Source organism: Lepisma saccharinum, chromosome 25, assembly GCF_977018435.1.
Source record: "Lepisma saccharinum chromosome 25, izLepSacc3.1, whole genome shotgun sequence".
Classification (NCBI taxonomy): Eukaryota; Metazoa; Arthropoda; class Insecta; order Zygentoma; family Lepismatidae; genus Lepisma; species Lepisma saccharinum.
This window is the reverse complement of record NC_139253.1, coordinates 49237407-49249537: the sequence shown is the minus strand read 5'-3', so window position 1 is coordinate 49249537 and position 12131 is coordinate 49237407. Positions and strand designations below refer to the sequence as shown.

Below are 12131 nucleotides of genomic sequence, written 5' to 3'. Positions count from 1 at the left end.
ATAGGTAAAGACGGAGATTAGTTGAATTATGTTCATTCAATCGGGGGGAGTATGTTCGGGAATGAAAGCATTCTGCTGCGAGCCGTCTGCGGCATGCGCGCGCAGCGAAGAGACTGACTGACTTGCTCATGTGAGCTCGGCCGTGCAATATAGTACGCGCGCGTCTCCTATTATCTACGATATTAGACAGTTGTAATTACGGTTCTACATACCAATATGTATTCTTTAGTATTATAAATATTCTAAAATCTAAATCGATGTACCGTGTTATTCATCTGGTAGAACTACGCCTAAGGTAAAACAGTTAACTTAAATAACCAGAGTCTCAACGAATTATAAGTCGGTCATTACCGCAACAATATACCTTATTTTTGTCTTTGTGCACGACTGTAAGGTCCGGAAGAGGTGGAAGAGGCTTACCTGTGTCAACACATGTCAAAAACACAGCACAACCAAAGGGCCTCGGTCACTGATTTTTTTTAAGAAAGGTTTCCCATCCATGAACACGCTACGCGGGCGACACAAAGAACTCGGATCTCGGACACAACAAGTTTGACCATATATCCCTTCCTTTTGCGGAAACTACCACCGACCCGCGTGGTGGAAAACACGTGCGGTGAATGGTTGCTATGACAACATGGATTGTTTATGTTGCCAAACGTATTTGAGTGTTGTCACTCCAAGGGATGACTCGGGCCGAAACCCCCACCGCGAGGGCGAAGGTTTTGACATTTTGACAGCCGGGGGGGAAGGGTGCTTGAAACATAAGTAAACATGATGGCAACATGGCTGACGTCATCAGAATGTCCCATATAGCTGCGACCGGCTGCGACCACAGTCGAATTTCAAGGAGAAGCAGAGTGCCAACTTCAGGGGAAAATCACTAAATTTGGCTGATTTATAATGCTTGTATGTGACGAAATTCATCGAACTGGAAGAGAGAGGGCCAATGCTCGAAGGGATGGAGGGGTGAGGTGATGTAATTTTCATGAGGCATCCCCCTAGCTTGAATAATTTGCATTGGCACCCCCGCCTATATTTTTTCCAGCGATTTAGCGAATTTCGTATTTCCATTGTTGGCAACACTATAACATCGCCAGGATGCAGCGAAGTCTTCACTCTCCAGCGCTTGGGTTTGGAAGCCAGCACCAGGGACCAGCAAGGTCGTCCCTGCCAGAACAAATACGTCATGGGTCGAAAGCACCGCCAGCTGGTTCAAAGACTTTTCCCTCAGACGAAGAAGCCTGGTGATAAATAAAGACGACCTTACACTAGCGCTTATACCAGTGGTCGTTACGTGAGAGTGAAGCATCGGTTAAATTTGTTAGTCGATTATTTCCTGTATTTTAATATGGGCTTCGGCGATAGCCTAGGTAGCCTAGAATATACGCGCCTGATATATATATATATATATGCATACACACAGAGAGATAATTTCAGTTTTAATGTTATGATTTCAATAATAATTCATTGGACATCAATATCTAATTTTAATACATCAGTTCATCAAATAAGAAAATGATTGACAATATATATTTATATACTTGTATGATATATCTGAGTGACAAAACTAATTTTCAAATAATGACTAATATTCAGTTTGAGTTTACATAATGAATGCAATACTTGTTCTCAGAATGAAGGGTGTAATGTACTTTTCCCTTCAAATCTTTTATCTTCAAATCTGACCAAATATTGTTCATGAGTTATATGTAATGATAATTAACTTACTTTGTTCCCTCTGAATATTTTCCCATATCGGGCGATGCAAATTTTGTCTTTGACGTCAATTCCAAGTCTTTTCAATTCATCAAAATCCTCAACCGTTCCGTAGTTAACATACACCAGATCTCCTTCGACAGTTCCTATTTAGAATATGAGAACATCTATTAGACTCGCTAGTACGATAAATATTTAAATAACGTTTGGTGAATAGCTTAACTGTACTTGAAATTTATATTTCCTAGTAACGTGAAATTACAAAGAAATAAATAGAAAACGTGTAAAGTAAATAATTGTACATATGAAGAAGTCTTGACGATGTTTAAAAGATAACACAAGTAATTTCCACTGAAAAAGTACAATCCTAATAGCTGATTAAGATATCTTAATTGCAAACACAATACACAATCATAGTAAACTTCACCATTTGGAGAAAATCCGTTGAAAGCATCAACGAAGTCGGCAGAGAAATCTCCTTCACGTAACTGTTCTTCCATATGGGTTGATGTAAAGATAACTTCTCCATTCTGATCCAAAATCTCCACCTGAGAAGATACAATTCGAAGATTTATATATAGCGTAACGTTTGCAGATAGTTCATTAATTATTTATTGAATTTAGCTGTTAAACCAGCTCTACACTAAATGTCCTAAAAAATTAAGCCATGCATGATATTGTTACATCAAATTACAAATTTTGAATACTAGAATAATAAATTATAATAATGAATAATGTAGATATATAAAAACTATATAACCATAGGTATTTTTCATATTATCCTTACAGGTAAACCATGGCACTGACTAAGGATGACGAATCCAAGTTAAGGCCGAATCACACGGAACTGGATATTCAGTTAGTTGGCGCTAAACTGGCTACCTTACCGGAACTGATGACTGCCTGGCTGGCTGCTTGACTGGTTTGGAGGAATAGGACATGTTCTAATTGCTACTGCCTCTCCTCAACTGGATTCTGTGGAACAGCCAATCATAGGAAAGTTTGGCCATGTGAAGATAATCTGTGAGTTTGCAAAGGAGAGTTTTTTGTCTGTGGTTACCGAGTGTTGGCTGTTTCTGTTAGTTTCTCGATAAAAAGAGTAAAAAGATGACGTGCAGTGCATTAGTGTTCAGTTCATTAATATTTAGGTGTTTATTCAAAGCAATGAGATGTGTACGTGACAAATATGATTAGCCGAAAATGAAAATCCTTATTATAACAAGTGCAATAAATGTTAGTTTTTTTGCGTATGTGTGAATGAATCCTGCGAATCTCATGTATGAATATGCACACCCGAGTTTATTAAAAAACTTTTTCGGTACGCAACGATTACCATATTGTTTTCGAGCCAATCTCTAGTCCATACTTTTCTTTTCTAATTTTTAATAAAATCACAAAGCAGTGATTCTCCTACAACGTTCTTCAAATTGCTCGTCCATCTTTACAGATTGTCTGCTCTGCGCAATGTCTTATGGGAAGAAAAGTGTATCGACAAATACGTTAGAAGTGCAGGAGGCCTTAGAAAGAGCTCTTCGCGGGCTAACAGCAGACGTCGCTCGCACACTATTGCCGATACTCTCGTGTCGTCTGCTCCTTAGCCAAACAAACAGGCCGAGGTAGCAAGAGGCAGAGGTCACTCACCCTTCCAGGAGGGTGCAGCGAGCTAGCTGTGGCAACCGGGCTCGCTCATTCGCGTACCTGATTGGTTCTCGCAGACACCCCCCCCCCCATATTGTCGTCTACTGTAAGCCCGCGAAGCGATCTTTCTAAGGCCTCCTGCACTTATAACAAGTATCGCGTGAGGCGAAAACAAGCAAATGGGTATCCGGTCCAACACCAACTAGGGAATTACTACTGGAAATCCAATTCCGTGTGATTCGGGCTTTGTTTGGCTGGTGGGGGACATGCAGCAATCGGAAAGTGGCCGAAGAATTCAATAGGCTACATCCGGATCGCGCACCAATCACACACAGTTGTGTCGGCAAGCTGGTAAACAAATTTACAGAAACTGGTTCCGTACATGACAGGCCTCGTAGCGGACCGACTAAAACTGTTACTGACGAAGAAACCAGTACCAGTGTGTTGGCTAAGTTCGTTGTCAGTCCCAAAAAGTCAGTGCCATGGTTTACCTGTAACAGAAAAAAGGGTGCCTATGGTTCCAGACTTATGGGACACCCGGGTTATAAAGTTTTTATATGTCTACATTAATATGATAACAAATCTAAAATATATGAATACAATTGTTATATCTGGTGCCGATATTAGAGAGGATAAAGAAGTTGGAAGAGGCATTCTATTATTTGTTAAATTCTTGGATAAGATATTTTGATTGGTATAAAGTGGACACTGCAATATAACATGAGCATTTCCCCGTTCTAGTTTGAACTTGCCCACAAGTGAATTAACTAAATTAATTTTATATAAATAGTGATTTAATTTTTAAGATTAAAACTTTCTAGGTATATTAAATATATAAATGCATGGAGTCTTACTACTTAAATTTAATACATTTTTGTATGAATGACCCACGTATGTAAATATTTGTTTAACCCATATCTCCCAATCTTCTTGAATTTTGTTTTTAACTCTTGGTAACAAATCTGTATGTGATAGTAATGTACTCGTTCTATGATACATTATTCTTGCTACTTTAGCACTTAGTCTGAAATCACAACGGAACTTGCTGCATTAAACACTTATAATTGTCAACAACAATCAAACTTATATTCTTTCATTTTTGTGCGCTAACAATTGAAAAATGCGAAAATGTTTGTTATGGAAACTATACAAATTTGATTGAGGTATAGACTGTTGAATCGAACAAGTGTAAGATAATCATGGGAAAGTTGGAGGGTTGACTTTGGCAATTTTTGTACGAAGTAAGATTCTGTTAATGTAGTTATGACTGGCTAGATAAAGTACGTTTGAGACAGGTTAGGTTGGGTTGTTGTAGATCATATAAGGTTTATATCATGGACATGTTTATCAACAGTGTTCTAAATAACATTAGCATGCAAATTATTTTCATATAAACTTACTTTATTGGGGTTTTCACGATCTGGATATGAAAGTAGGATATCATATGGGACAAGATGAACGTTCTCTATACCGTCTTGCAACCACTTCTCTTGGATAAATTTTGCCAACTCATTGTCTCTCTCTGATCCAGCTATGTGCGGTTTTTCAGTTAAGTATCTAAACGAAATAAGAAATTCAACATTAACAAATGAGTTAACCATTCAATATAATATGTCTCAAATAATGACTATAATTAATTCTATACTGCATATATTTCGCAAAAGTTTCACGGATACTCATTTGATCTAATGTCAAATGTTCTCTTTCACTGAGTATAATAAAAAAATAACTTATACTATTTAATTTATGTAATATAACAATTGACTGAACACCATAGTCTTCCTCTGTACTATTGTCGTTAATCAATATTCTGTAACCAAATTAAATAAATTAATCGGAAATACTGACAATTTAAATTTCCTCCAGCAGTTTGCGTCATGGATGTCCCATCCTTTTTGAAACGTTTAGGAATCAGATTGTGTAAGCGTAAAGAAATTTATCACCGCAGTATTCAGTACTGTTGTTTACAAATCTTTCTCATTGTCTGGCTGAATGTTCCTATATTTGAATCAGTCTGCTGAAAATCTGAGGTCCAAAGTAATGTAATGGTCTGAAATTTCCTTAATAAATTTCGGCGGAACACACACACACATTTCATTCTGGGTATTACCACAGATAAATGTATTATAGGGGATGTAATTTAGCAGCGCCAACTCTTGATCTCCTGCAAGACGTTGTGCTCTAGAGGTGAAGCGCCTTTCAGCGGTAACTGCGGACAGAAAATCATCACGAAGATGGTTTTACTACTTAAGTTCAATATCTGACTAGTGCGTTTCTCTCTGGTATTTCGTACTTTCACACAAAGCCTCCGAATACTTTGGGCATAAGGCTGCTACATTGAATTTACACATATCATGTATACATTTCCATACTTGTATAACATCCAATATAAAAAAAACCACCAAATCACTTGCACTATAATTTGGAAAGATATAATTTAACTTTTCTTATTTTGCCTAGAGTCTCAATGATGTTTAAAAACTGTTTGACTGAAGATTCCACTCTAATTTCAGGAGAGAAAAAGGGGCATTTGTTGCTTGGGTTATTGATTAATTGATTGAATTAGGTTATTTACGTCGTTTTTCTGTCACTTTGGCGTGCGTCGTAGCGGGTCGTGCTACCCACTCCATCACGCAGGTCGGCTAATTCTTGTGTTTTATATCTAATTGAGTTGATTCAATAGCCTAGTGGCACGCTGTCGTTTTTTAATTAAAGGGTTTGATTTTTTGCGAGAGGGTACATTTGCTAGTTAACATTATATTAAACTCTAGGCAAGTCCCGATTGCACAAGTAAACACGAGGCAAACTTGACAAAAAGTTGCTCCTTTTCTGTAAAATACTTAATTCAGAATTTTACAATAGCGTGCTCTCCATGTTTCTGCGTTTACCGCCGGCAAACCAACCTTTTGTCAAATATTTTCGATACATTTAGCTTTAGCTTTAACTTTATGCAAACTATTAAAATAAGCTTTTACATCCGAATTTAATTAAATTATTTAAAGAACTTAAAGACTGGTTTACGTCCGCCACTAATCGTTCTCTAACGCAAGCTGCTGACGACAGGTTTTTCGCCCCGGTTCAACTCGGTGAGGACGAAATTTCAGATATATAAGTGAAAGTGAGCTCAGTTCCAACGCTGCAAACAACTTTGGCGTGAGAGTGCTGCTTGTTTCGTCCTGTTTCTGGGCCACGCTCGGCAGAGGAAGTGTTGCTACATAAAGAGAAATTTCCCTTGTTGAAGGGAAATCCAGGTTCAATTTTTGGTGAAAATGGAAATTTTATGAAAGATAGCGGAAAATTTGCCGGAAAATTTGAACTTGTCGAACTCCTGTTTTTGTTTCACTTGAATGCCTGCATTGCTGTTTTATTTCCAATATATCTAATTATCTAAAGAATAAATAAATATATACAATAAATAAGAATTGGTAGGGTAAATCAGGTAAAATTTTCAGCATACACCACTGTAATCTTATCGACTCCTGTAGAGTACTTCTGACAGATCAACACAAAAATATTCAGGCGCACCCAGGTATTTTAAAATACATAAGATAGAAGTATTGAAATGGATTTAAATGTAGCCAAAGTTGCACACTTACTTTAAATTAGCTTCGATCTTCTCCCTGCTTACTTGATTAAGTAGATCTTGGGTTTCGATATTTTCTGAGAGAAATGCATCTGTCGTCAGTTTACGGGAGATCTGAAGCCTTTTGCTGTCTTCAGTCGACAGTTCGGTGGCAAAGTATCCTATCACAACTCCTATAGAAATTGCGACAGCCAGGTGAATCACAAACAGTGCAATTTTTGTCCCTGTTGACACCATGTTACTTGTATCCTGGAAACGAATAAGAATATACAAATATACATTAGTGTGAGATACAAGTTTAGCACTTGGAAAGGTATAGTCTAATGGTTCCTGCGAAGAGGCAACATAATTTAACCCTTTGAAAGATATGGTTCTTGCGAAGAGGCAACTTAACTTAACACTTGGAAAGATATAGTCTAATGGTTCTTGGAAAGAGGCAGCTTAATTTAACCCTTCGAAAGATGTAGCCTAATGCTTCATGCAAAGAGACAGCTAAATTTAACATCTGGAAAGATATAGTCTAATGGTTCTTGCGAAGAGACAACTTAATTTAACCCTTTGAAAGATATAGTCTAATGGTTCTTGCGAAGAGGCAACTTAACTTAACACTTAGAAAGATATAGTGTAATGGTTCTTGCGAAGAGACAACTTAATTTAACCATTTGAAAGATATAGTCTAATGGTTCTTGCGAAGAGGCAACTTAACTTAACACTTGGAAAGATATAGCCTAATGGTTCTTGCGAAGATACAGCTAAAATTAACACTTGAAAAGATATAGCCTAATGGTTCCTGCGAAGAGGCAACATAATTTAACCCTTTGAAAGATATAGTCTAATGGTTCTTGCGAAGAGGGAACTTAACTTAACAATTGGAAAGATATAGTCTAATGGTTCTTGTGAAGAGACAGCTAAATTTAACACTTGGAAAGATATAGTCTAATGGTTCTTGCGAAAAGAGAGCTAAGCTTAACACTTGGAAATATAACTGTCTAATGGTTCTTGGGAAGAAACAACTTAATTTAATCCTTGGAAAGATATGGCCTAATGGTTCATGCGAAGAGACAGCTAAATTTAACACTTGGAAAGATATAGTCTAATGGTTCTTGCGAAGAGAGAGCTAAATTTAACACTTGGAAATATATAGTCTAATGGTTCTTGCGAAGATAGAGTTAAATTTAACACTTGGAAACATATATTCTAATGGTTCTTGCGAAGAGACAGCTAAATTTAACACTTGTAAAGATATAGTCTAATGGTTCTTGCGAAGAGACAGCTAAATTTAACATTTGGAAAGATATAGTCTAATGGTTCTTGGAAAGAGGAAACTTAATTTAATCCTTGGAAAAATATGGCCTAATGGTTCATGCGAAGAGACAGCTAAATTTAACATTTGGAAACATATAGTCTAATAGATTTTGCGAAGAGACAGCAAAATTTAACACTTGGAAAGATATAGTGTAATGGTTTTTGCGAAGAGACAGCTAAATTTAACACTTGGAAATATATAGTCTAATAGTTCTTGCGAAGAGACAACTAATTTGTACAATGTCAAGTTAACTTTCATACAATACAAGTTTCGTTTGAAAACAATAAGCTTTTTGCCACAGTATCAATAAACATCAACTCCACAACTAATAGCAAATCTCATTAATTGATTGACTGTTAATTTTACTTCACTTTTCTGCCACTTTTGGCTAATTGCGAAGATGAGGATAAGTGATGATGTGATGCAATTGATGAAGACATACTCAGAGAGAACGTCCATGCGCAAGCCTGGATTCGAATCCAGAACCCCTGGCGTCGTAGCCCGATATGATAACCACTTCACAGAGTTCCCGGGTTCGATTCCCGGTGGATGCACATAGTGGTTCGGATCCCACTCTAAACTGTAGGTCCAGTCCGAATTAGTCTTACTGTGCATAAAATGGACTTAAAACAACAAATCAATCCAATCCAATGATAACCATTTCACAATGGAGGTCAGACAAAGACTACATTTTCATCATAAGTTACTGAGTGCGTATAGTGCTTGGACTATAGTAAATAGAATAATAATAGGTAATAAACATTGACTTATATATATATATATATATATATATAAGATGCATACCCAAACTCACCGATCCAACGAGTTACCTCAAACATTTGCCAACACATGGCGAGCTAATTCAATGTTTCATTATTATTTCCTGATTTATAAAATCTTTAAAATTATTGAAGTAATTGTTTTAATAGATAGACAGACGAGGCTATTGAAAAAATTATATATTGTTAAACTTATATTTGTAAGTGTTTTAACTTTACATATTACATTTACAGTACAGGTCTGTTCCAGAAGTCTGTGAAGCAACGCCGAACATAACGGCGATTGTCGAAGCAAAATAGTGCGCGCTGCTCCAAACGACTGTAGCTGCAGTCGCGTTGCCCCTCCTTTTCCATCTCAAGGGTTCATTGGAGGAGCCCTCTCGAGTCACTGCTTGCGGAGAGTATTGACTTTCTTCGCTTGCTCCAGAGACATCTTGGATAGAATATACGTAGTTTCTGAGATATTAACAGAGACGTTGTTGTCTCTCATGGCCAAACAGAGGGGTTCATTGAGTTACTTCATGGTGCTATATCAACAAAAATTATCTCTGGTAGCTATTGAGATAGCTACAGTTGATACGGGTCAACGAACTTGAACGGCATATAAGGGTCTTTCCTTTGGATTTGCCTAAAAGTTCCTTACGTTTATATGTTCGCCAGTAATAGTCAGTATGAACGTCTAGTCGTACGTGAGAATGAGAATGAATCTACTGTATTATTGTTGCTTTGGTGTCTCGAAATACATTATTATCTGGGCCGTGTGTGCAGTCAACTTGAGGACGCAACGTTGCCAAATTCTATCTCAAGAACGTTGCCAGCTTCAACCATTCACAAGTATCTCCTCGAGCTATCGTTACGTAGAGAGTAGAAACATTGTTCATGTCAAAATGGAACCAAAACACTGCAAAATTATTTTAATATAAAACATTAACGATTAAGAACCAATTTTAGTATAAAGCATTAAGGACAATTAAGAACCAACCAGGGAAAGCCATAATTGCAGAATAAGAGATGATACCGAGTTATAAAGGATAATTTCAGAGATAGAATATGGTTAGACACAGTGACTAATTGATGTTCTCTAACAACGAAGGATGATACATCGTTGAACTCTTTCTCTCTCATAATGCTACTAGAAAAATTTCAAAATCATAAAAATTCTGTCTTCAACTATACTCTATCCAGAAAATATGTGGAGCAAGGTCACGCTTAAAGGCAGAATTGGGGAGGAAGCGAGTAGGCAGAGCGAAGCAGTACACGCTGCTGGAAAGGCTGGTAACTGGACTCGCTCTTCCCTCCATGCAATCCAGTTCCCTCGCATGCGTTCATTGGTCGAGTCCTCTGAAGTCACTGCTTGCGCAGACACTTGCTTTCGTTCACTCGCTCCAAAGATTTCCGGGACAGAGTATAGGCCTTAAGAATAATACGATTTAGGCAGAATTTTGACTAACTAAATGAACATTTATCGACTTTATCCCTACCGTGGGGATGAGTTCTAAATTAAGAAATTAATAAAAAAATTCGTAGTTTCGATTTAGCTGTATAGGGAAACGATCCGCAGCGGCTCTTACATAAAAAAATAACAAAACATGTTTCGGATTGGCAATATTTTATGATTGTGATAACCTCTGCAACCTGGCACAAGAGATTTTCCACCGTTGTTCTCCCTATAGTACACAAATACTAAGAGTCATTGTATTGAATGTACATATTCTTGCTAGGATTCGAACCTGGGATTATCGAAGCAATTTAGTCGCTCATCCAAGGCACTACCCTCTCTAGAATCAAGATAATCTGGTTTGTTATCTTCAGTACTATATTTCTACCCCTTGGATAATCGTGACGATGAGTTTGAGTAAATTGTTGGGGCGAAACGAATTGACATGGTTTTTCTACGATTAAAAAGGGTAAGGGAAATTGTATGCTTATTTATTTCTTTGCTGTACCATGAATTTGCGCCCCTCAGAAATTGCGCGCCATAGGCTCTATTGGTTAATATGACACTGGTTAGACACATAAAATGTGAACAGACAGACGACCGAATGCTATTAATCATTGATATTATTAAAAAGGCCGAAGAATATTAAGAGAAAATAAGAACAAAAAAAGACCAATACTGATATTCATGATTATGATATCGAAGATTTGAGGCCGAAGAAGTTCATAAGTTGGGAAGCTAAAAATTGAAAGAGAAAATATTGGATGATCATTCTGACGGAGTGCCTTCCCTATGCTTTGAAGCAACCAGGGTTGTTAAACGTTCAGGAATTTTAAATAAACTCAATTCCGGTCCAGGAGAGAAAATCAGCAAGCATAAATAAGATCCGGACCGTAAAGAACCTTTTTATGTGTAAACAATTTCAATCCTGTCCAGAAACCTTTTTTTCCTAATCAATTTAAAGACGGTCGAAGAACCTTTTCTTTCTCTGGATCAATTTAAATGCGGTTCAAGTTCCGTATTGAAATGAAACAATACGCAACTTGGACCGAATTTAGATTGTGCAAGAAAAAAGATTCCGGTCCTGTTACGGATCCCAATAGAACCCATTAGAATTTATGGATTCCTGGAGCTTTAACAACCCTGGTGGAAACGCTTAATATTTGTACTCGAGGGGTCCCGGTGGAGGCACATTGCACAGTGGTCGCATTGTAAACTGTACGTCTAGTTCCATTAACCTGCCTGAGCTTGAAGTACACTTAAACTCGCATAGCAAAACCTTTTGCCATTTTGGCGAAGATCAATGTTCACTATGTGCTGTAGTGCGAGACAGATACAAACCGAAAGACAGATTTAACGATGAAATAATTTATCAATATCAAGAGTAACCTTTCAGAATTATTTCCTGCATAACATACAAGCAAAAAAGATTTCCTTTCAGGATTGAAACACTATGTACGTACGTACAAGAACATACATCATGGAAACAAATGGCGTTTTTGAATTGTAACATTCTTACAGTCTCTTTCATAAAAATAAAATACTACACACAGGGCTCATAAGAATTCCTCTATTTCAAATTCAAATGAGTAGCCAGTAGAATGAATCAAAATTCAACCAACCTCCATTGCAGCAGTACCTAACCTGTAGTCTGTGGACCGCCAGAAG

General features: G+C 37.3%; 1 protein-coding gene across 1 annotated transcript in view; it reads right to left on the bottom strand.

Moving 5' to 3' along the window:
- The window catches only part of LOC145978774 (N-acetylated-alpha-linked acidic dipeptidase 2-like), a 236056-nt gene that overhangs the window by 207555 nt on the left and 16370 nt on the right, over positions 1–12131 (bottom strand). Inside the window, exons 2-5 of the mRNA XM_083111590.1 lie at positions 6954–7189; positions 4758–4914; positions 2147–2267; positions 1732–1865 (exon numbers count right to left, since the gene is read on the bottom strand). Of these exons, the coding sequence (XP_082967716.1) occupies positions 1732–1865; positions 2147–2267; positions 4758–4914; positions 6954–7177 (636 nt within the window). The 5' untranslated portion in view covers positions 7178–7189. The remainder of the gene's footprint in view (positions 1–1731; positions 1866–2146; positions 2268–4757; positions 4915–6953; positions 7190–12131) is intronic.